The sequence below is a fragment of the Dendropsophus ebraccatus genome, chromosome 11 (assembly GCF_027789765.1).
Source record: "Dendropsophus ebraccatus isolate aDenEbr1 chromosome 11, aDenEbr1.pat, whole genome shotgun sequence".
Lineage (NCBI taxonomy): Eukaryota > Metazoa > Chordata > Amphibia > Anura > Hylidae > Dendropsophus > Dendropsophus ebraccatus.
In genome coordinates this window covers 56,143,656-56,170,009 of record NC_091464.1, presented here as the reverse complement: position 1 = coordinate 56,170,009, position 26,354 = coordinate 56,143,656, and the positions used below count along the sequence as shown (strand labels likewise).

Below are 26,354 nucleotides of genomic sequence, written 5' to 3'. Positions count from 1 at the left end.
TTGAGTCTCCACAATAAAATATATATTTTTATTACTCACTGTGCCTCGATCTCAAGTTGGACCTGCGCCCCATAATCCGTGTAGTCTGGAGTTGGAGGTTGTTTACACATAGGTCAGGAAAGACTGCCACTTTCGAGTAGGGAGCAGGCATTGATGCACGCTGACGAGTTGCAGCAAGGAACGCTGACTTAACATGAAAGTGCCTGACGCGCACTAATGTGTCTCTCGGGGTGTCAGGAGGCAAGTGGGATGGCCGCGGTAAGCGGCATGCAAAGTCCACAGCGAGATCATTCAGGTGGCAATCAGGCAGCGTCGCTTTCATAAACTCGCGGGTATAATTAGCCAGTTCAGCAAGAGGTATTGATTCGGGAACTCAACGCAGTTTCAGGTTATGAGCGCGGGACCTGTCATCTACTGTAGACAGAGTTACGCGTAACTGTGTCACCTCCTCGCTAAGTTGCCAGTGAGATTCTATCAGAACATTGTATTCCCATACTATTTCAGAAATCTTGTCCTCCGCATCTAGTATGCGTTGTTCAACTTTCAATACAGAGTCGTGGAGAACCGCGATAGTGTGGTCCATTCTTAGTTGTATAGAATCCCGGATGGCCAGCATCATCTTCCTGAGCAATGTAGTTGTAAGCTGGGAGTCGGGGATGTTAAGGTTATCAAAGGGGTCACTCTGAGGCAGTGATACAATTGAAGCTGAGGATGGTATAAATGTGGGAGCATATGCATTCAGCCCCCGGCATGCCGTAGCTGTAGAGGGAGGCGAACCCCGCTGCATACATGAACTGTCTGCTCTCTGAAGGGGAGGGGAAGACTGGAGGGAGACAGGAGAGGCAGAGGGATGTCGCTGCGGTTCCGCAGCCGAGCCCGGCAGGGGTCCGGGGGTGTCGGCATGTACTGGTTGTCCCCTCCGGTTGTTACCGCTTTGCGATGTTTGAGCAGTGCGGGCTGTAGCGGGTTCCTGTAGTGTCTCTGGTGCGGCCGTGTGTGACGAAGCAGTCTGCTACACCGCTCCGCCACCAGCGTACAGGCATGTGGAAGGGAGAGCTGCTGAGGCAGCGGCGCCATGTTGTTTTACTTGCGCCGGGGGGAGAGAGGCTTCAAGCTTCCTCCGCGCTGCAGCCGCTGCTCTTCTCGGCAGGCAGGGGAGCTTCCAGGACCAAAAATAAAGAAAATCCGCTCTCTTCAGCAGAGAAACCACGCCCCCCATCAACCTCTTAATGACAGTCACTAATGGTGTGTTTACACGAAATGATAATTGGCCCGATCGTACGATTAACGATGTCGGAGTAACGTTTTTTTCCCATAACGATCAGCGTTTAGACGGTACGATATATCGTACGGAAAAATCGCTTTGCGATTATGCAGCCGCAGCCTGGCCCGCCGCCCAGCCCCTCGCGCCGGCTCAATCGCCACCCGCCGCTCCGGTCGCCCCCCCTGCTCCGATCGCCACACCCCCCGCCCCGCGGTCATACGTTACCTGCTCCGCGCAGCAGGTCTTCAGACATCCCCGACTCCGCTCTTCAGTGCACTGACTGGCTGAAGAGGAGCAGTTTGAAATTCCCGGCTCCCCTCTTCAGCCAATCAGTGCTGCCTTGCATTGATTGGCTGAAGAGGGGAGCCGGGGCAACCGTAGCGGCGGCGGCGATGAGAGCAGCAGGGGTGGCGATCGAGCCGGCGCAGCGGGCGAGCGGGGGGCCGGGCGGCCGGACTAACGCGGGACGACTGTTTACACGGAACGATGGGCGAATTTTTTGCAAACGATGAACGACGATTTTGAAAGGTCAAAATGAACGATGTCTCGTTCGTCGTTTGCTCGTTCGCTGCGTTTACACGTACTATTATCGTTCGAATTCGACCGTTATCGCGCAAATTCGCACGATAATAGTTACGTGTAAACGCACCATAAGAGTTTGCCCCCACTGCATCTGTCAAAAAGCCATACATATTTCAAAACAGTACCAATAAAAAAGTATGTATGATATATGACGAGGGAAAGGGGTTAAAGGGCTATTCTGATGATTAAAACATTCTTTAGATTTTCAAGGCGCCCAGCCCCCAATTGGTGACCTCTCTCAGTATTGTATCAACATGTGACCACCTATGGGAGTCCAGGAAAGCATCCAATTGGGGCACCAAGAATTGTCCAGGGAAGGTATTTTCTTTTAAATACTGTTCAGAATACCTTTAAACTTGCTTTATAGAAATTTGTGAATGAAATGAAGCTATTCACAGGGAAATACATCTAAAACCACAATTGCTTCATTAAAATACAGTGCAAGGCTGGGTTCACACCATGTATATTTGAGGCCGTATTTGGTCCTCATGTCAGGTCCTCATGGCAACCAAAACAAGGAGTGGATGAAAACACAGAAAGGATCTGTTCACACAATGTTGTTATTGAGTGGATGGCTGCCATATAACGGTAAATAACTTCCATTATTTCAATACAACAGCCGTTGTTTTAAAATAACAGCACATATTTGCCATTAAATGACGGCCATCCACTCAATTACAACATTATGTGAACAGAGCCTTTCTGTGTTTTCAATCCACTCCTTGTTTTGGTTGCTATACAGCCTCAAATATACGTAGTGTGAACATAGCCCAAGATTGTAAAAACAATATAAACCAGTGATATAGATCGTATGTAATCTTAATACTCTATGTAGGCAATTATATGAGAATCAGAAATTTAGTGTAAGTAATTACAATGAGATTAGCCTGGATTCCATATGTAATTTAATCTCTTATGTGTGTAATGTAATCTTATCTCTGATCACAGTAAATTGTGTAACAAGGTCTATTACTGCAGTTATGTAAAGGACATACTGTCGGTATAATAACCATCAATAGGACAAGCAGGGTAATGACACAGTGGACTGTAGTCTTTAGTGCAGAGTCACCCTGCGGAAATGCAGCTTTTCTTCTCTAGCTGATGTCGTCTTTATTGGCCGCACATCACACTGTGTAAACAGGGGATATCTGGGCGCAATTGAAGGGCTTAATGGCTGCACGAATAATGGTTCTTGCTGTCTGGCGTTGGATTTATTAAGCCGTGTAAAGGCTCTGTAAATGAGCACTGACCACAGGGATCAGTTGTGATCAGCCAATGAATGACCGTTTCCCACTTTTTTTGGTCTATCATTGGCACTTTTTACAAGCGGATTACTGGGCACCCATTACCAACTTATTATTTATTTTTTTAAAAAGGTGTTGAAATACTGTGGGCCACATATCAATGGTTTCTGTGTAGGCTTTACTGTGCACTCTCCCATAAAGAATGCATTAGAAAGCATGACCGGCCTACAATCACAGGAGACAGAGAAGAGGTCACAGGAGCTGGTGACGTGAACACTTGCTGGATTTGAACGGCGCCGCGGTACAGTTATTATTACTGGTGAGTATACGCGCCAGCCCCCGGCAAATACATTTTTTTCGGGAACTGCTTCTTTAATGTGCAATAATTTGAAATTTCATGCCTAAGAACTACAGTGGCCAGACATGGCCACCTTCAATGTGTCCCTAAAGAATGGTCTGGTAATAATAAATGTACCCAACAGAGAGGGGGGGGGGTAGGCCTTTGTGCAATGGTTGATAGCTGCTGTTGTGCACATGTAACTGCCCATATGCACATGGCACGAATGGGAACACAGTCAGCTAGACATCAGATGATACTTTACTCACCATTCAATTACACACAACACAACAAGTAACACAACAAGGCGACCTTTGGCTGTGTAACCTGTATCGCAGGCAAACTTCCTGTTCGATTTACCAGATAGCAAAATAGTGCAAATTAATCACAATTTAGGAGGCATACATCATAATACATTTGGTGTCATAGACTAGGCACATTTGACACTTTATTTTTCATGTGCGCCACCTTATGGCTGGTGTACATATAAAGACTCTAAGGACGTTATTATGCCAAGGAGAAGCTGTTTAATGAGTTCCCTACTAAACTGGCTATTGGTACCTTTTTCCCAAAGTGCATAAATCACTTGCTAATCCCCCAGGACGTCCTATTGTGTCTGGTAGGGCTTCTGTTACTGAGCCCCTTTCTAAATTGGATGGATTGGGTGTTACGCCCCCTGTTGTAGTTTTAACAGTTTGAAGCATCAGTACAGTATCACAGTATCTAAACCTGATATTTACAATATGCAATTTACTAGGGTTCTTGGATGCTGTGCTGAATGTGGCAGAAGTTGTTGTTTGTTGTAACTAAGGGATATCGGAAACCCACTGGCACTAATTCCCTCCTCAGGTATGACAGCTACCATCCTTTATATGTCACACGGTCCCCCACCATACGGTCTGTCAGATTAAGAAGACTGAATTTGGAAAGGGATACATACAGTTGTGCTCAATACCTACATACCCTGGCAGAATTTTTGCTTACTTGTCCTTTTTTCAGAGAATATGAATGATAACAAACTTTTTTCCATTCATGGTTAGTGGTTGTCTGAAGCCATTCATTGTGAAACTGTGTGTTTTCTCTTTTTAAATCATAATGACAACCAGAAACATCCAAATGATACTGATTAAAAGTTTACATAATACTTAGTTCTTAATACAGTGTATTGCCCCCTGTAGCATCAATGACAGCTTAAAGTATTCTGTGGTAGTTGTGGATGAGGCTCTTTATTTTCTCAGATAGTAAAGCTGCCCATTCTTCTTGGCAAAAAGCCCCCAGTTCCTGTAACTTCATGGGCTGTCTAGCATGAACCGCGTGCTTGAGATCCCCCCAGAGTGGCTCAATAATGTTGAGGTCAGGAGACTGAGATGGCCACTCCAGAACCTTCACTTTGTTCTGCTGTAGCCAATGACAGGTCAATCATGACAACCAAAACCATCCAAATGACCCTGAACAAAGTTCACAGGAATTTCCAGGAATTGGATGTTTTTTGCCAATAAGAATGGGCAGCTTTACCATCTGAGAAAATAAAGAGCCTCATCCACAACTACCACAAAAGACTTCAAGCTGTCACTGATGTTAGAGGGGACAATACACTGTATTAAAGGGGTTTTCCAGCAAAAATCTTTTTCTTTCAGATAAACTGGTGTCAAAAAGTTATATAGATTTGTAATTTACTTCTATTAAAAAAACTCAAGTCTTCCCATACTTATTAGCTGCTGTATGTCATGCAGGAAATGTTTTATTTTCAGTCTGACACAGTGCTCTCTGCTGACATCTCTGGCTGAGACAGGAACTCTGCAGAGAAGGAGAGGTTTTCTATGGGGATTCTCTCCTTCTCTGGACAGTTCCTGTCTCGGCCAGAGATGTCAGCAGAGAGCACTGTGTCAGACTGAAAATTAAAGGGGTTATCCAGCGCTACAAAAACATGGCCACTTTCCCCCTACAGTTTGAGTGGGGTTTTGAAACTCAGTTCCATTGAAGTAAATGGAGCTTAATTGCAAACTGCACCTGAACTGGAGACAACAGTAGGGGGAAAAGTGGCCATGTTTTTGTAGCGCTGGATAACCCCTTTAAACAACATTTCCTGCATGACATACAGTAGCTAATAAGTATGGGAAGACTTTAGTTTTTTTAATAGAAGTAAACTACAAATCTACAAAACTTTTTGACACCAGTTTTCACTGGACAACTCCTTCAAAAGTTCACATATCCCAGTTTTTAATCAGGGTCATTTGGATCTCTTTGGTTGTCATTAGGATTTAAAAAGAGGAAACACAGTAGTTTGACAATGAATGGCTTCACCCAACCACTAACCAGGAATGGAAAAAAAGTTTGTGTGTTCATACTCTCTGAAAAAAAGGACAAAAAAGCTAAAATTTTGGCAGGGTATGAAAACTTTTGAGAATAATTTTATCATATACAGGCTGCAGGAGAGAGAGTGAGAGAGAGATTATGGGAATGAGAATATTCATTATAAAAAAATAAAAATTAAAAACTTTAGATCTGAGAGAGCGCACAAAAATCCCAAATAACTAACAATTTAGCTTTACGTTCACACACAGCCCAATGGGCAAAAAGGCTAAAGCAGCAATCCTGAAAAATTGGCAATTACTTCCACAGGACCCAATTCTACATAATTGTAAACAAGAATGCCCCCTAGTGTGTTTTAGTCAGTGAAAAATGCTGAGCTATAGTTTCCTGGATGATATAAATGTGGCCATTGCAAGTGGATGGGAGGGGGGGGGGGGGGGTAAAGAAATATGGATTAAGGATTTTATGACTTGCTGGACAGCATATGTGTTAAATGCAGTAGTTTGTGATCGGCATTATATAGGTAAAATAATACAACCAGTGGTAAAAGGTTTAAGTAACAAGTCCAATCTATAGGCATGGGGGTGGGGTACAATTCTAATTCTGCATATTAGAGAATGCCATCAGTGTGATACTAGTTTAATTCAGTTTGTAGGTTTCGGCTATGTTCCCTCATAGTATTGTTTAGTATTTTGCAACCAAAACTAGGATTGGATTGAAAACACAGAAATGCTATGTTCACAAACACCATTAAGTTATTAGTGTAGTGCACATGAGTTATTAAAGGGGTAATCCCATCTCATATGTACAGGGACCCCAAATCCTCGCTGAATGGAGCTGCAGGCCACACGTGCACCACCGCTCTATTTATTCTTTACAGAGCCACCGAAGAGAGACGAAAGCTGCATTTGGCATTTGTTGTAAGAAATGTATAAGAAATTACCTTCTGAGAGACCTATAATATTAGTATGTCATTGGGTATTTGTGCCTTTTTAAGTCATAGCATGGATATTTAAAGGGTGTGGGACTAATAATGCGTGCTTGGCCTTTAAAAAGCTAAGTTGTAGTGAAACGACTGTTGCTCATATCCTGTGACCGTTTTACTAAAATAAGACGTCTATTTCAGCGGTGAGTTCCTCGACCTTTCATCTCTTACAATAGGAAGTACTTTACATGAAAAGAATGCAGGTTGTATTCCGCACCTTTCTAAAAGAATCTGCATGTATTGCATTGAAAATCTCCCCCAGTGAGTGAAATAAACAATGAATCACTGGAGCTTAGAGAAAAATAAAATACATAAGAAATCTAAATGACACCAAAAAAGAAAATAAGAAAATATTTCCTTCTGTTGTTTAGGATGCACTCCTGATATTATCAAAATGGCAATGTGTGTCTTATTAGTCCTATTAGACTTGGACCCATTCCCTTATTTGAAGGGGTAGTGCGGCGGTAAAGAATTATTCACAGAATAACACACATTACAAAGTTATACAACTTTGTAATGTATGTTATGTCTGTGAATGGCCCCCTTCCCCGTGTCCCACCATCCCCACCCGTGTACCCGGAAGTGTGGTGCGCTATACTCTCACCTGTCACGTGCCGACACCCGTCTCCGATCTTCATTCAGTGACGTCTTCTTCGGACGGACGACGAACAGCTCCGTCTGTTCCGAATGCCGGCCGCCCTCTGCAGCGTCATCAGCCGCGATTGGCTGAGCATAACTGTGCTCAGCCAATCGCGGCTGAGCACAGTTGTGACGCGGCGGAGGGGGGACGGGCGGCAGGGATTCGGCCGTCCGTCCGAAGATGACGTTTGGCACAAAATGGCGGACGGCCCTCGACACGGATCAGGTAATGTATAATGCACCACACTTCCGGGTACACGGGTGGGGGTGGTGGGACACGGGGAACGGGGCGATTCACAGACATAACATACATTACAAAGTTGTATAACTTTGTAATGTGTGTTATTCTGTGAATAATTTTTTAGCGCCGCACTACCCCTTTAACATAGCAGGTTCATATTGCAATACTTGCATATGTGAACAATGTTAAAGGTTACCTGAGGTAAGAACTGCAATCTAGCAACACAAACAGCAGCCAATTGTCACATCTAGCTGTGCCAGCTGACGAGTCATAGTCTATTTTCAAGAACATTTAAGAAAGTTTTTTTGTGTGGGGATCCGAGTAGGACAGAGAAGAAGCTGCACTGTCTTCATCTCATATTGTTAACAGTAAGATACCTACATTTCTGTGTCTGGAAAACCCCAGGGTTAGAATACGAGCTCGCTGTAACTCAATGAAGAGCTTGGTTTTGAAGAAGTTGATGGATCGTTGCTCACTATGAATGAAAACTATGTAAAACCAGTTGAGCCGGGCAGTTCCCCCAAACAATAGTGATGTAGTAATATAGAGACAGGGGCGTGTAGTCTCTGCAGGTTGCTGTAACATGAAATAACATCCCACCCCAAAAGGTATTCCCTTGAAGACTAAACAGAAAATAAAGATTCAAGAGTGAGATATTTTCCCTCATTCAGAACAAGACACACTTTCCTTCCTGTAATATGTGCGAGTCAGGATGCAATATTTTTTTCTTGTTTTTTTCAATTATGACATGTGTCAGTCTGCCTGGATAGATATCCCTTGATAAAACACAGAATTATGTTTTGGTTTTTATTCTTTTTTTTTTTTTTTTTTACAAAAGTAGAAAAAAAAAGCTTTATTTTAATTAATCTAGGATACTGTGAAGGCAGGATCTTTTATTTGCCTAAAAGAAACTAGATTTGGATTTCCAGGGAAATACATAGTGCTTGAAAAGAGCGCGCCTTTAACAGTGACTTCCTTTTAGGAAAAACTTTAACCCTGGGAACCGTCCCTTTAAGAGAGACTTGGGTCCCGTCCCTTTAAGAGCGACATGGGCCTCATCCCTTTAAGAGCAAATTGGATCCCGTCCCTTTAAGAGCGAGATAGGTCCCATCAATTTAAGCGCAAAATGGGTTCCATCCCTTTAAGAGCAACTTGGGTCCCTTTAAGAGCGACTTGAGTGCCATCCCTTTAGAAGCGACTTGGGTCCCTTCCCTTTAAGAGAGACTTGGGTCCCATTAAGAGTGACTTGGGTCCCTTTAAGAGCGACTTGGATCCCTTTAAGAGCGGCTCTGCTACTTATGGTAAAGATCATTGCTCGGTTACCATGACAATCTTACTCATGTCAGTGAGACAAAATCGTTAAGGACCTTCCATCTTCTACATCTTCTATTGGCTAAAAGTGGACATGTGACTGTGTGGATGTTGTGATACATTGCCTGACAAGACCTTAGAATTTCTATTGGCTGCTGTATTTCAGCTATTTGCATATGTGCTGTGATTGACTGTTAGCGGTTAGAGTGTAGCTATTAATTCCAATGGGCCATTATTTTCTATGGCAAATAAGCGGTCTTTAAACGTAAACTTCTTAAAAACTACAAATCCGATCAGAACCAAAAATTGATAGCACACCTCACACCCCCGAGGGCTTCGAAACGCAGTTTGAATGGATTCTGTGCGCAAAGCGGTTCAGGCTGTATTAATTGCAGAAAAATGGCTGGAAGAAGAAACGGAAGAAGAAGAATACGGATTACAGTATAGTGCTTTTTCAAGCACTATAATAAACAAAAAACTAAAGGCCATGTAACAAGGCGCCATTTTCCGGGGGAAACACAAGCGCAGACCTGTCAGATTAGAACTTGCCTCCCGAGTGGGGAGGATTGGGAGGTGCTGCCCAAACAATCCTTCATCGTTACACGGGGCGATGCGCAGACATGACAGATGATCATTGCCTTTCAACTTGTTCTTTTACACAAAACGATTATCAGCCTGAACGGTCGTTAATCGGCCAAATATGGTAATAATCGTTCGTGTAATCTGAGAACAACATTAATAGGGCAATAAAAAAGAAAAAAAAAAACATCTGATATGAAGTGACTCACTGGAAAAGTTGGCACACTGGCAGGAGGTAATGAATAATTATAATGATTATATGTTGAACAGAAAGAATCACCCTTCCTGGCAAATAAAATACATTATTATAAAATAGGTTAAATGGGGTGAAAGCGAACTATATAAAAAAAAATTTGTGTGTGTGTGTGTGGGGGAAGGGGGGGGGCATTCAATGCATCCAGATGCATTTTTGCACCCATAATACAGACACAAGCCTGACTGCAGCAGCCCTGATTGCCTGAACAGACAGCGGGCACTTCAGGTCATCTTACCCAGTCAGGTTGGGACTATGCTTGTAAGACGCTCGTCTGTAGGAGCATAAAGTAGGATATCCCCACCAACAGTATTAATCAAATATTGATAGTGCTACAGACAGTGGGAGCAGCAGTGTATACATGTGACCATCACTCCCATTCAGACACAAGACTCAGAAGCCCCATTCTTGTCATGACTCGGGTTCCTAGCAGTTGGACCCCCAGCAATCATATATTTATCCTGTGAAGAACAAGCTATGCCGTGTGGCGAGTGGCTGTGTGTGAACACAGCCTAACAGCTTTCCTTCCACTGGCTGGAATCACTTTATTTAGTAGGATCCATGTGATATACGCAACAGTAACTAAGTACAAAGTGTTCTATTAGAAATGTCTATACAGGCGTTGCTTTGTATAATGTCTCTAGATCAAATACTCAGTCCTTGTTCTTCACAAAGAGAAATATTTATTTAAACTTAAAACAAATAAATCCAAACTATATTACTATATCACATATCACCCACATCCTTCCTAATGTGCACAGAGTTTTACTGATACAAGGGAGAAATTTAGCTGCCAGACACCTCCAGCACTGCTTATCCCCCATGGGAAGAAAAGGCCATATTACACGCCACAATACTGAGGGGGATGCAAGCACCAACCTATCAGCTCAGCGCTCACTTCCCCCTCGTTCCGCACACGCTGCCTGTGCTATTACACGCACAGAGAGCGAATGGGGGGGAGCAGCAGGAGGGGCGGCCTGGATGATACTTGGGTTACGCATTGATGTCAGCAGCGGTCTGCTGACGCTACTCCTATTACATGGAGCGACACAAAGTAGACCATCGCTGACATGATCAACATGTTTAAAGACCACGATCAGTCGTCATTGTGCACGTCAGCTGATCATGGCCTTTTAACATGTAATATTACATTGAATCATTATTAGGGATGAGCGAACCTGAACGATCGGCATTTGATTAGCGGTGGCTGCTGAACTTGGATAAAGCTCTAAGGTTGTCTGGAAAACATGGATGCAGTCAATGACTATATCCATGTTTTCCACATAGCCTTAGGGCTTTATCCAACTTCAGCAGCCACCACCAATCAAATGCCGAAAGTTCGGGTTCGGATGGACTCGGGCATGCTCCAGGTTCGCTCACCTCTAATCATTATCTGCTGGAACGATAATTATTTCGTGTAACAGGGACTTTATAGAGCAGACTAATTCAAAGCCAGTGTAGATTAAAGGAGACAGGCTCCCGACCCCCTGTTACAGCCCCCTATACTCACCTGATCCCGCTTCCTGATCCGGTCGGGTCACGGACATATGAGCGCCCAAAGCCCGGCGCGCGCGCTCACAGGAGAGTCCGACGCTCATAGAGAATGAATGGGGAGTCCGATGCTCCGTCATTCTCTACTGGCATCGGACTCTCCTGTGAGCGCGCGCGCCGGGCTTCGGGCGCTCATATCTCCGTGACCCGACCGGATCAGGAAGTGGGACCTGGCGGGATCAGGTGAGTATAGGGGGCTGTAACGGGGGGTCGGGAGCCTGTCACCCCGACACGGGGGTGACAGGTCCTCTTTAATGTTTACTCATGGCTATACCCATTAGCTTAGGGACAACTAGAAATTAGAGATGGAGCCTGAAGAGGAAAAAGCTGATACAAAATGACATTATACAAGTTGTATAATAACCAGCAATAGCACTACTCATCGTGTACATACATATGACGGCTTAGGCTGTAAAGTTAAAAGCGCAGTGACCATTTATTAACTATTACATCCTATATATAAACATCTGTCCTGGTCATGTGATGCACACACAGGCACACAGCCTTAAAGTGACACTGTCACCCCCTTCTCTACCCAGGTGTAAAGGGTAAACTTAGCAGTTTTGATCCCCTATTTTATATCATACGTCATGGTCCTTGTTCAAGTAAAAAGTGATCTTTTATCAACTGCAGATTTTGCTAAGTGGGCGGGGCTTCACAGCAACTGTGCCACTTGGCCCCACCATACACCCCACCGACCGATCTCCAGACCGGCCCCTTTGATATGCATTTAGCTGTAGGTATAGCACATGCCCCCAGTTCTATTCATTCCTATGGAGCCGCAGGGAAGAGCCGAGTGCTGTACTCAGCTCTTTCCAGGAGGAATAGAGCCCTAGATCACGTGCCAAACCTGTGGCTATATTCATAACAAAGGATCTGGAGGATCTGGAGAGAGAGGTCGGACCCTTGCAATCTCTTACTTGTCCCCTATTTTGTGGATAGTAGTTTTAGTAGTAGTTAGTTTTGGGAGGAAAATCTTTAAAGTGTGCACTGTAAAACTACAATTCCTTACCACAGTATGATGGAACAGCAGCTCCCAGGACTGATGTATTTTCTGGTTCTGCAGCATATCTATGAAATCGTGGATAAAATAACCTAAAATGAAAACAAAAGGTCAGGTTTATATTTTTGTATGGAAATGGTGAGTAGGCACCATGTACGGCAAAATATATATTTTTTTAAACCTATTTTATATAGTAAAATAAAATGAAAGCGGTTTTGCAGTTACAAAAAACATTTTATAGACTGTGACTGTATTGTTACATATCCTATTGTGACATATTATCCTTCTGACATTAACTGGAAAAAACACTGGGAGTACTCCAGGAATTCATTTATCAAGCAGTTTAGTCTTTAGAACTGTGCCCAGACAAGTGCTAAACAGAAAGTAACATACCATATAATTACCTTCCTCGCTCCCCTGTCATTGTCACAGCTTCCAGTCCCACTGGGCAGCACTTCAGGGTCGGAACCTGTAATTGCCCCCTCAGCCAGTGGCCAGTGGCTGTGGTGAGACACCACTGAGCAGACAATTCCTTGTGTTGACCATGATCCTAGAAGTGCTATACACCAGCACCATGGCTCCATAAGGGAGGTTGGGGGGATTGAGGAAGGATTGAGGGGGATTGAGGAGGATTTTAAGTCTTACCATTTTCCTGTGCAGAATAATATTAAAAAAAAAAGAAAATTCCCCTTTTTGAAGTGTACTCCAAAATGTTTTAAAATCAACTGGTGCTAGGTGTTATACATATTTATAAATTACTTCTATTTAAAAAACTGGAGCCTTCCAGTACTTATCAGCTCCTGTATGTGCTGCAGGAAGTGTTGTACTCTTTCCAGTCTGAGACTGTGCTCTATGCTGCCACCTCTGTCCCTGACAAGGAATTGTCCAGAGCAGGAGAGGATTTCTATAGGGATTTGCTGCTGCTCTGGACAGTTCCTGACATTGACAGAGGTGGCAGCAGAGAGCACTGTGTCAGACTGGAAAGAATACAACACTTCCTGCAGCACATACAGCAGTACCCTATTAAGCCACTGAGGGGGGGGGGGTCTATCAGATGATAAAAGTGAACTACTGACTGATGTATCAGATAAATTATAACTTTTGACGTCAAAGACTTATTTGCTCCATTATAGTCTATAGAGTGAATGAGTTGCATCTCCTGGCTGGCTGAGGAGTGAAGGAAGCTGCTGTGCGCTTCACCTGGCTCCATTTCTAATAACATGTCAAAATTTTATTTTTCTAACACTATCACTTAAAAAAATAGGCTCAGAGAGGAGATAAACACAGAGAAAAGATAATATACTTCCCTACTATCCTGTTAGTATAGAGCTCTGCTCAAGGTACTGCCCAGCCAGTAATCAGCCGCAGCAGTGTCCTGCCTCAGCTCTACATGCCCGCCCTGAGCACAGTAAGGGGCCTATTCCACGGAGCGGCCCCATTCGGCTGATCATTTATTTAGGTGCAAACCTAAAATCGGGCACTCACCGCGCATCGCTACGTGGAATAGCGGTGCACGGCGGGCGACCAACGATTCCACAAACAGCATACATTACCTAACCATGCTGCAGGGCTTCTTCTGCGCTCCTTCTCCCGGTCCCCAGCGCAGAAGCAGCTTCGGAGCGGCCTGTCTGAGCTGACAAACTGCTCAGCCAATCACTGGCCGGGACCGAAGTGGCTAGTGATTGGCTGAGTGGTCTGTCCGCTCAGACAGGCCGCTCCGAAGCTGCTACAGTGCGCGGGGCTGGGAGAAGGAGCGCAGGAAAAGCCCTGCAGCATGGTTAGGTAACGTATGCTGTTTAAATAAGGGCTGCAAAAACATCGGTAATAATATCCCTGCAGCCCTCACTAAACCATTATCAGGCCGTGGAATAGGCCCAGCAAACGAGTGCCGATGTAGCAGATCAGCGCTCGTTTACATTATTGATCGGGCTCCCATCGGCCCGTGGAATAGGACCCTAAGTTCTGCATATCAGGACTAGAGTTCTATGACCACAGCAATAGCAAGGAGCAAAGTATACATTTTTTTTTTATTAAAGCCCTGGATTTTTCCCAGAATGCCCCTTTAAACAGCTGGGTTAAGAGTTATCTACAATCCAAACCAATGTAAATGAGTGTCAGCTTTCATATACAACTAATGGTGCCTTTACACAGAGAGATTTATCGGACAGAGTTTTAAAGGCAAAGCCAGGAACAGACTATAAACAGGGAACAGGTCATAAAGGAAAGACTTTGGTTTCGCCTCTTTTCAAATCCATTCCTGGCTTTGGCTTCAATAATCTGTCAGATAAATCTCTCTGTGAAAAGGCACCACTGTGTATGGAGCTGGGATAACTCCATATATATGGCAAAGTTTGTGGTGTTTTCTGATGTGTCAGCCATACTATGCTGGCAACATCTTGCTACTTACACAACAACTCACTAAGCAACAGATTTGTAGAAAATACAAGGACTTTATCATGTGCCGGGGGGATGCCTGTTAGTTCGTGGTGTCCTGGGGCACTGATCATTTCTAATTCCTATTATACTATAGAAAGCACATGCTATTCGCTCTTTTTTAGAGTTAACAAAATCCCCTTTGTTCTGATGAATCTCTTGGATGTTCAGCATTAGGGTCAGAAGGAGACATCACGAGGAAGTGCAGCAGCAGCAGGCTGCGGTCAGTGGGGATGGGATGACACAGGACTGTGCAAGTAAGCAGCACTTCCAGTCTTGTGACTGTACATGTACATCTATTGTATGGCTAGATGGTGTGTAAACAGCAACTATATAAACACAGAAATCAACAAAAGCAGCTAACCTATAGAGACAGCAATAAGACAATGCGAGAAACGGGTGTGTGTGGAGATCAGGTCTTCTGCCATCTCGGGATGCAGGTAGAACCTATACAAAAAGAAAGGAGACACATTTGTATATATATATGCCATGGCAGCTGTCAGTATACCCACAAACACTGGCAAAATACATACAACCCCTGTCTCTGGGCTAAGGCACAAATCTTATGCTGAGTTTACACGGAACGATTATCGATCGAATTTTCGCAATAACGATCGCATTTGAACGATAATCACTCCGTGTAAACACAGCAAACGTTTAAGCGGAGAGCGAGAAATTTTGATCTTTCAACATGTTCTGAAATAGTCGTTCGCTTTGTGTAAACAGTCTATCAAAGATTCACCCTATGTGAAAGATGGGCTTAGGCGATCTTAAAAACGATCGCAATAACGATTTTTCTTTTGAGTTTTCTGGCGATTTTTCGAACGATTTATTCGTCTAAACGCTGATCGTTATTAAAACCAAATCTATAAACAAATTATCGCTTCACGTAAACGCAGCATAAAGGTGCGTTTACACGTAACGATTATCGTGCGAATTTGCGAGATAACGATCGAATTCGAACGATAATCGCACGTGTAAACGCAGCGAACGATCAAACGACGAACGAGAAATCGTTCATTTTGATCTTTCAACATGTTATCAAATCGTCGTTCGTAAAAAATTTCGCAGATCGTTCCGTGTGAACAGTCGTTTGCCGATTTAACCAATGTGTGAGATGGGCTTAAGCGATCGCAAAACGATTTTCCGTACGATATATCGTACCGTCTAAACGCTGATTGTTATGAAAAAAAAATCGTTACTCCGACATCGATAATTGTGCGATCGGGCCAATTATTGTTTCGTGTAAACGCAGCATTAGAGGGGACTGTGTAGTGTGAATGCTCTCCAGCTGTAACATTCCAGCACAGACTATATCACACTGAGAGACAGCTATGGGCACCGTGAGACAGTCACAGTGACCCCGCTCCGACTGTCCTGCCAGAGAGATGACCTCTGTGCCCACGCCTCTACCTGCAGCTATGTGCCCAGTACAGCAGGGAAGGTGCCCGCTAAGAGAGGGTGCATACATAGATCCCTATGGAAACAGCTCGCACTACTATAACAGTAGATGGCGATGGTAGGGATGAGATACCTGCACACATCCCTATAGCACAGTGTTGTGGCTCTCCTGTTGTTGGCAAACTACAACTCCCATCATGCCCTGACCGACTCCTCTATGAATGTGTAATATACTATATGCTGTATATATGTAATTCTATAGAAGAATCCTATGATGGGTGATGAAGCCGGAGAAGCAGAGGAGGGGAATATATATATATATATATATATATATATATATATATATATATATATATATATATATATATATATACTCAGACACACAGATACACACACTACACACCCACTCGCACCCTGGGTGCCCGTCTCACCCTAGCAGCGCCCAGGTCCCCGTCAGGAGACTGTGCACGAACGACGTCCAGATGTTCCTCCATTTCCAGGGGTTCCTCAGGGCAGAGCTGGGCGCGGGGAGCAGGCTCTCCAGCCTCCCATTCAACAGGCGGAAGGAGAGGAAGGAGGCTGCTGTGACCAGGACCCCGGGATCCACACTCTCCATGGGCAGAGCCGCGCGGTGTGCACTGTGACTGACAGCTCCCGGCACACAGGGCGGTGGTGGGCGCGGACGGATGCTGCGCTTTAGCTGCTGTATGTAGCGGCCGCTCCGCGCTTCCCTCTCTCGCGGTCACCGCGTTCTCTCTTTTTCGAACCTTGTGTAACTTTTCTTTGACAGAACCGACAGCAAACAACCCGGTCCGCGCTCTGGGATTGGTCAGCCCGCTCTCCCTCCTCCTCCTCCTCCTCCTCCTCCCCCCCGCGCCCATTTCATCCCCATGGTGACATCCCCCCCACCCTTCCTCAGTCTGGGAGCGCCGCTGTGGAGGTGGTGCGCGCTCACACTTCGCCCCGTCAGTCAGACACACTTGTACGGGCGGGATGCGCTCGGGTTACGTTATCACACCGGCGCTGAGGACAAAGATAACGAGCAACAGCTTGTGTAACCGAGTCTCAGTTATACAATGGGGCACGTGATGCGCCTGCGCCAATCCCGCCACGTGTTTTGTCAGACTCCCGAGAAGGGAAAGGATGGAGTTGTGTGAGGGAGAAGAGATGACGTGAGGGGAATAGTTTATGTGGTGCCAGAGCTGTGATGTACGGGAGTTGTACATGAGGGAACTCCGTGCGGAGCCGCCTGGAGAACCGGGCAGGGGGCAGCATGTGTCTGCTGGCCGGGTATGGGGGGCTGCTAGCAGCTCAGGACAGGTCGCTATTTTCTTCCACCACAGGGTCTCTGTTACTTGCTGGTTACAGAACACAGGAAGGCACCATAAGGGTGCTAGTAGATGAAGCAATTTTTTCACGATCATCAATAATCGATTGTTTATCATTAATGCTGCATTTACACGGTGCGATAATTCACCCAATTGGATGATTAACTATTTTGAAGTAACGATGTGTTTTTTTTTAAAACGATCAGCGTTTAGACGGAACAATATATCGTTTCGAAAATTTGTTATTGCGATTGTTTTGAGATCACTTAAGCGCCTGATGACGAACCTTTGACACGCGTAGCCATAGTCACTGACACGCGGCCGCCATGCAGCCACATCTGTATGCGGCCGCATGCCAGCTCCAAGGCAGTTCAGCGTCCTTACAGTGCGGCCCGACCCCACATATTCACCACCCGGATGCAGCTACTGTGACGTCACCCGGCACAATAGCTGCGTACGGCCGTCCGGAGCGGTGCCATGCTCGAGCCCCGCCTGCTCCTGCCTCCTGCGTCGTCTCCTGGTGCTACAGCCTGGACTGCAGCAGGGTTGTAAGTGTGTGTGGGGAGGGATGGGGGTCGGGGGATGGGTCAGGTGGGGTATTGTGTGTATGAGTGGGGAGGGATGGGGGTCAGGTGGGGTGTTGTGTGTATGAGTGGGGAGGGATGGGGGGCAGGTGGGGTATTGTGTGCATGAGTGGGGAGGGATGAGGCCAGGTTGGGGTATTGTGTGTGTGTGGGGGGGAGGGATGGGGGTCAGGTGGGGTAGTGTGTGTGGGGGGGGGGGATGGGGGTCAGGTGGGGTAGTGTGTGTGTGGGGAAGGGTCAGGTAGGTTAGTGTGTGGGGAGGGATGGTGGTCAGGTGGGGTAGTACATGTGGACGGATGGGGATCAGGTGGGGTAGTGTATGGGGAGGGAGGGGGTCAGGTGGGTTAGTGTATGGGGAGGGATGGGGTCGGGTGGGGTAGTGTATGGGGAGGGATGGGGTCGGGTGGGGTAGTGTATGGGGAGGGATGGGGTCGGGTGGGGTAGTGTATGGGGAGGGATGGGGGTCGGGTGGGGTAGTATATGGGGAGGGATGGGGGTCAGGTAGTGTATGGGGGTCAGGTGGGGTAGAAAATGGGGAGGGATGGGGGTCAGGTAGTGTATGGGGAGGGATCAGGGTCAGGTGGGGTAGTGTATGGGGAGGGATGGGGGTCAGGTGGCATAGTGTATGGGGAGGGATGGGGGTTAGGTGGGGTAGTGTATGGAGAGGGATGGGGGTCGGGTGGGGTAGTGTGTGTGTGGTTTTTAGTTTACTTCACACAGTAATTATTTTTTGGTCCATTAAGTACAGTTATGCTGCATTTACATGGAACGATTATCGTTCGAATTTTCGCAATAACGATCGCATTTGAGCGATAATCGTTCTGTGTAAACAGCAAACGATCAAGTAACGAGCGTAAAATTGTTCATTTTGATCTTTCAACATGTTCTCAAATCGCCGTTTATCGTTCGCTAAAAATTCGCAGATCGCTTTGTGTAAACAGTCTTTCAAAGATTCACCCTATGTATAAGATGGGCTTAAATGATCTTAAAAACGATCGCAATAACGATTTTTCTTACGAATTTTGTAACGATTTTTCTAACTATTCATCCAAACGCTGATCGTTATAAAAACCAAATTGTTGCTTCAAAGTCGTTAAATGATCGATTGGGCAAATTATCGTTTCGTGTAAACCCAACATTATATACTACAATTAAGTATTGTTATTTAAACTACAAATAACGCAAAATTGTTTACATGACGCGATCTGCGAATTTTTAGCGAAGGACCAACAATGATTTGAGAACATGTTGAAAGATCACAATGAACGATTTCTCGCTCGTCACTTGATCGTTCGCTGTGTTTACACGAGCCGATTAAAGCTCAAATGTGATCGTTATTGCGAAAAATTCGAACAATGATCGTTACAATTGTTAATACGATTGTTTACTCCATCTGATCCCAGCAAAAGAAGGAACAATTTGGAATTAAACTGAACAAATGCGAAATGACAGCAAATGAATGTGTAATTACAGCAAACAATTAACAATGATTTTAGGGTCAGATCTAAATCAACAATCAACACATGAACGATTTTTTTGGATCATTGCCTGCAATTAAACAGGATGATTATTGTTTTAATTTGAACGATTTAACAACTTTCCGCATGATAATTGTCCCATGTAATAGGGCCGTTAGAGCAGTGCGTCCCCTAGTTGTTGGGGAGGAAGTTTGTACAAAAAATACTATAAGCTTCACAGTTCTTTCCCTGGCTGCAACAATCTCTGGTTTAACCCCTTATTGACCACATTACATTGTTTGTCAGCAGGGCACTGGTCTCCTGTGCGGAATATCATGGGAATGTCACTTAGATGTTGTATGAAAGCAGGGCCCCTGCTCTAACTATCAAAAGCAGAGAAACATTTGATCCTTGTAGTTTAACCCCTTAGATGCTGTGGTCAAGTTGTTATTGTGGCATTTAAGTGGTTTCTGGACTTTTGTTACCCCATCAGCACCAGGGTGACGCAATCGCTGGGATGCAGATATTTTCTAGAGATGCTGGAGACCTAATGAAGACCCCTAGGTATGCCACATATTTCTGCAAGGCCGGTTAGGTCACCTATCTAACTTTTTAGGACGATAATCATTTCATAATAATTTTGTGTAATAGGACATGTTAAAAGACCACCATCAGCCAACATGCACAGTGTCGGGTAAGCAAAAAATGTGTAGTTGTCAGCTCACCGACCAAGAACTCTCTGGTGCCCCGGATTCACATCTGGCAAATGCGTGGTACTACAGTTCAGAGAAGGAAACGATAATCCAGCACTTGATGCAGAGAGTTTCTTTTATTTTTCAAAGCCAAATATACAAACAACACCTAAGTGCAGTGACCCCACAGGACGCGTTTCAAGCGCATGCGACAGTGTCGGGTAATCCTGGTTTCGTTTTTGCGCTTTTGCTTTTTCCATTTTATGTTTAAAAGTCCATAGCACTTGCATTTTTTCACCGAGAGACTTATATGAGCGCTTATTTTTTGCGAAACCAATTGTACTTTGCAATGACAGGCATTATTTTTCCATAAAATATGCTGCGAAACCGGAAAAAAATCATTTGCGCTGTCAAATTGAAAACAAAAACGAATTTGTTTTGATTTCGGGGAGTTTTGCATTTACGCCGTTCGACCTATGGTAAAACTGACTTGTTATGCATGTTCCTCAAGTCGTTACGATTACAACGATATATAACATGTATAACTTTTATTGTATCTGATGGCTTTTAAAAAAATCAAAACATTGTTAACAAATACACGTTCCTTAAAATCGCTCCATTCCCCGGCTTATAGCGCTTTTATCCTTTGGTCTATGGGTCTGTGTAAGGTGTCAGTTTTTGCGCCATGATGCGTTCTTTCTATCGGTACCTTGATTGCGCATATACGACTTTTTGATCACTTTTTATTACATTTTTTCTGGATTTGATGCGAGCAAAAATGCGCAATTTTGCACTTTGGAATTTTTTTGCGCTGACGCCGTTTACCGTGCCAGATCAGGAATGTGATTAATTAATAGTTCGGGCGATTACGTGTGCGGCGATACTAAATATGTTTATTTATTTGTTTATTTATTAATTTATATTTATAAAATGGGAAAAGGGGGGTGATTTGGACTTTTATTAGGGGAGGGGATTTTTTATTAACAAACACTTTTTTACTTTTTTTTTTACATGGACTAGAAGCCCCCCTGGGGGGCTTGTATATACATAGCACTGATCTCTCATAGAGATCAATGCTGTGTATATACACAGCAAAGATCGATTAGATTGGTCATAGATTGCTATGGCTTGCTGCAGGCCATAGCAATCTATTGCCGAGCCGGGATCAGCGTCATTCCGACGCTGAGGCCCGGCACGGGCAGAAGAACGGATCTCCCCCCCCCGCGATCGCATAGCGGGGGGGAGATCCGACCCACTAGACACCAGGGATAGTGTGCATAAAGCACTTCAATGCAGCTGTCAGGTTTGACAGCTGCATTGAAGTGCTTAATTAGCCGGCGCGGCAACAGGACCCGCGCCGGCTAACAGAGGCACTGCCCGGCTGCACGTGTCAGCCGGGATCAGCGCCGTCCCGGCGGGACCCCGCTCTGAACACCCCCCGCGGCACCATGACGTATCAGATACGTCATGGGTCGCTAAGGGGTTAAACATGTTGAAAGAGCATGATTTGTGCAGCAATGGTCAGCTGCGTGTCTCAGTCAGCAGACCACCACTGACTTCTATGGCCAGCCTTTCCCACTGCTCATCACTCCTCCCCGCTTGCGAAGTGAATCCCTTCGTTAGCTTGGCAGTCGGCTTATCAGCTGGCTGCCTTTTAACTCAATGCCGCTCCACTTTGGGTGCCTAGAAAAGGTGGATCCTGTCAGTGGCGGATTAAATGTACCCTGGGCCCCGGGCTTTCCGCCCTACCTGGGCCCCCCTCCTTCCGCTTCGTACACAACCGACCCCAACTAGAAAAAAAATACACTAATTTCTTTATAGTAAACTATTAACTTTTATTGTATGTATGATGCACCTAGGACCCAAGTACAACAGCTGCAGGCACTACAACTCCCAGCATGTACTGACAGTCTGCAGCCCTTAGGATATGCTGGGAGTTGTAGTGCCTGCAGCTGTTGTAGTTGGGTTCTAGTTTAAAAGTTTGCGCTAGTGTACTGTAGTGACCGCAGGGCTTTGTCAGTACACTACCGCAAACAATACACTGACCCATTGAGACCCCAATGGTACACAGGCTCTGCACACTATAGAAGTGATTACAGTGCAGTTACTAATGACTCACAGGTGTCGTCTTCTTAAATTGCCGTTGCTCACTTTTTGCTTTCATCTCCATCTGGCGCAGCATCATGAAGACTTCTCCGTGCAGGAGGAGAAGCTGGGGGGTGCAGGGGGAGAGGATGGGGGGTGCAGGGGGAGAGGCTGGGGGGTGCAGGGGGAGAGGCTGGGGGGTGCAGGGTAGCAAGGGGAGCAGCAGGGGGTCAGGGGTGAAGCTGGGGGGCAGGGGAGAAGCTGGGGGGCAGGGGGAGCAGCAGGTAGAGACGCTGGGGGGCAGGGGGAGCATCAGGGGAGAAGCTGGGGGTGCAGGGGGAGACGCTGGAGGGCAGTGGAGAAGCTGGGGGGGGGCAGGGGGAGAAGCTGGGGGGTGCAGGGGGAGAGGCTGGGGGGTGCAGGGGGAGAGGCTGGGGGGTGCAGGGTAGCAAGGGGAGCAGCAGGGAATCAGGGGTGAAGCTGGGGGGCAGGGGGAGCAGCAGGGGAGAAGCTGGGGGGCAGGAGAAGTAGGGTGGCAGGGGGAGAAGCTGGGGGTGCAGGGGGAGGGGCTGGATTGCAGGGGGAGACGCTGGGGGGCAGGGGAAGTAGGGGGCAGGGGGAGAAGTTGGGGGGCAGGGGGAGCATCAGGGGAGAAGCTGGGGGTGCAGGGGGAGACGCTGGAGGGCAGGGGAGAAGCTGGGGGTGCAGGGGGAGAAGCTGGGGGTGCAGGGGGGAGACGCTGGAGGGCAGGGGAAGTAGGGGGGTAGGGGAGAAGCTGGGGATGCAGGGGGAGAAGCTGGGGGTGCAGGGGGAGAGGCTGGGGGTGCAGGGGGAGACGCTGGAGAGCAGGGGAAGTAGGGGGGTAGGGGAGAAGCTGGGGTGCAGGGGGAGACGCTGGAGGGCAGGGGAAGTAGGGGAGAAGCTGGGGGTGCAGGGGGAGAGGCTGGGGGTGCAGGGGGAGACGCTGGAGGGCAGGGGAAGTAGGGGGGTAGGGGAGAAGCTGGGGGTGCAGGGGGAGACGCTGGAGGGCAGGGGGAGAGGCTGGGGGTGCAGGGGGAGCAGCAGGGGAGAAGCTTGGGGGCATGGGAAGTAGGGTGGCAGGTGGAGAAGCTGGGGGTCAGGGGGAGAGACTGGGGGGCAGGGGGAGCAGCAGGGGAGAAGCTTGGGGGCATGGGAAGTAGGGTGGCAGGTGGAGAAGCTGGGGGTCAGGGGGAGAGACTGGGGGGCAGGGGGAGCAGCAGGGGGGAAACTTGGGGGCATGGGAGAAACAGGGGGAGAGGCTGGGGGGCGGTGGGGGAGACGGAGCGGACGAGGGCAGCCGGAGGGCAGGGGGAGCAGAGGCAGGCTGGGCAGGCCCGCTGGGGCGCAGCTTCGGGGCCGGCGTGAGCTTCCAGCAGAGAGAGCCTGTATCCCAGGTCGGAAGCTCACAGCTGCAGCCCCGCGGTCCTGAACTTCTCTCGGCGGCGGCGCGCACATATGACGTCATCGCCGAGCAATAGAGTTGGGGCATCACGGGGCTGCAGCTGTGAGCTTCCGACCTGGGATACAGGCTCTCTCTGCTGGAAGCTCACGCCGGCCCCTCAGCTGAAGATAATCGCCCGGACTCCAGAGGCAGGAGAGAGGCTGGGCGGGAGCTGGGCGCCGCTGCGGCCGGCCGCGGCGTACGCATGCAATGACGTCATCCCGCACTTGTTCATTGGATGCGTGCGCCGCGGCGGTACCTGGGAGCTGGCAATGCGAGCAGGCCGCGGATGACTATTAGAGGCCGCGGCTGCTGTTTTTTGAGCGCTGGCGAGCCGCGGGGCGGGTGGAAGATACTTTCGGGGCTAGGCATGAATATTCGGGGCTTGTGCCCCGAATATTCATGCCTAGCGACGCCACTGGCGGGCGGTATGGGCCCCCCCGGAGCCTCGGGCCCCCGGGCGGCCGCCCAAACCGCCCATATTATAATCCGCCACTGGATCCTGTCCTGGGAAACTGGGAGAAGTTTCCAGGACAGGATCCAGCTTTTTCAGGCACCCAGGGAGGAGTGGCACTAGGTTAAAAGGCAACAGGTTGATAAGCCAACTTCCAAGCTAACAAACGGTATCGCTTTCTGTTACTGTCAATAGGATTACATACTCTTAGCTGAATTGTCATCCCATTGCAAGTATGTAAGTGGCAGCCCCCTTAACCCCTGTGTCCCGGTGCACACATTACCGGGTCCACGCTCCAGCTTCTTCTGTGGTTCCCGGCATCTGGACATCAGTGGCTGCGGTGGGACAGAGCACTGTGAGTATGTATCCTATTGAAAATGACAGGAGGGGAATTGCAGCAGATTTCACTACGAACCCGCGGCGTGAAATCCGCTGCGATTCCGTTACTTGTGAAGCTACCCTAAAACTGCATTGTCAGTGTGGCAAAACTCACAGGTAATGTGCAAACTAATGCTACGTTTACACGGAACGATAATTTGCCCGATCGTACGATTACAATGTTGGAGTAACGTTTTTTTTTTCATAACGATCTGCGTTTAGACGGTACAATATATCGTACGGAAATTCGTTTTGCGATCGCTTAAGCCTATCTTACACATTGGTTAAATCGACGAACAACTGTTCACATGGGACGATCTGCAAATTTTTTGCGAACGATCAACGATGATTTGAGAACCTGCTGAAAGATCAATCGTTGATCGTTCGCTGCGTTTACACGTACGATTATCGTTCGAATTCGACCGTTATCGTGCAAATTCGCACGATAATCGTTCTGTGTAAACACTGCATAAAATATTACTTTTATTGATGCATTTAAAATCCACCAAACAGTGATTCCACCACACCCTAAGGCAACTTGGCTCCCTAACAACTCTGTACTGGATTGGTCGAGTGGTCCTGATGGGAACAGGAAAAAAATATGACAGGGGCCTAGGGATGAAAGCCCTATTAACAATATATTATTCCTTCCCTAATCCTAGACAGAGTGTGACGCCCTTAAAAGAGCTTCCCTTTTCACAAACCTCACCCTAGTTTGCAGTCTTTCTTGTGCATCATCTGTAGAAGAGGTTTCCTTCTGGGATGACAGCCATGCAGACCAATGTCATGCAGTGGCAGCGTATGGTCTGAGCACTTACAGGCTAACCCTCACCCCTTTAAGCTTTGAAGCAATGCTGGCAGAACTCATACATCTATTATAAAAAGACAACTTCTTGATATGATACTGAGCACATGCACTTAGCTCTGCGAGGCCTGTTCTAACTAGAACCTGTCTTGTAAAACCGCTGTATGGTCTAGCTGGAGGGCCAAAGGTTCCCCATCCCTGGTCTAGGCCATACATATGCCATGCAACAATTCTTTTTTCCTTCCCTGGTGTCATGTGACTTGTTAGTGTTACAAGGTTTCAGGTGTGAATAGGGAGCAGGTGTATGCAAGTGTACACCTGCTCCTTATTTACACCTGAAACCTTGTAACACTAACAAGTCACATGACACCAGGTAGCTAAATGACTAATTTTCACTTAGGGGGTGTACTCACTTTTGTTGCAAGAGGTTTAGACATTAATGGCCGTGTGTTGGGTTATTTTGAAGGCACACTAAATATACACTGTTATATAAGCTGTATACTGACTACTTGTTGTATCTTTATTGTTGTGCCATGAAAAGATATTATTATAATATGCACAAAGGGTGTACTGTCAAAGAATTTACAAATTTGGTGAATTACAGGAAATGTACGAAAAGGTTTATAGCAGCGGAGTAATATATGTCATCAACTGTACATGTTCCAAGCTCTGCGTCAGCAAACCGTACAAGAGTTCTATTGAACACGCCTAGATAACGCACCAGGTTAGATATTTTCTTTGGGAGGGACCCCAAATGCTTATGGGATGTATAAGATTATAATTAGTCCTTAAAAAAGAAAAAATAGGTAAAAAAATGGAGCAGTAAGGTGGATAGTTTGAGTGAAACTCCTCAGTTCTCTATAACTAAATAAAGGCTTTATTTATTCTACATTTCTATACAGTAGTGAAAACACAGAGATATTGAAATCCTGTATTACTGTGTTGTCGTCAGTGCCACTACACATAACGCACT

The 26,354-nt window shown here is 46.5% G+C and overlaps 1 protein-coding gene across 1 annotated transcript in view; it reads right to left on the bottom strand.

Annotated features, from left to right (window-relative positions):
• TLCD2 (TLC domain containing 2) overlaps positions 1-16,941 on the bottom strand; it is a 29,854-nt gene extending 12,913 nt beyond the window's left edge. Inside the window, exons 1-3 of the mRNA XM_069945498.1 lie at positions 16,568-16,941; positions 15,100-15,182; positions 12,312-12,394 (exon numbers count right to left, since the gene is read on the bottom strand). Coding sequence (XP_069801599.1) covers positions 12,312-12,394; positions 15,100-15,182; positions 16,568-16,752 — 351 coding nt within the window. The 5' untranslated portion in view covers positions 16,753-16,941. The remainder of the gene's footprint in view (positions 1-12,311; positions 12,395-15,099; positions 15,183-16,567) is intronic.
• Between the last annotated feature and the right edge of the window lie 9,413 nt (positions 16,942-26,354).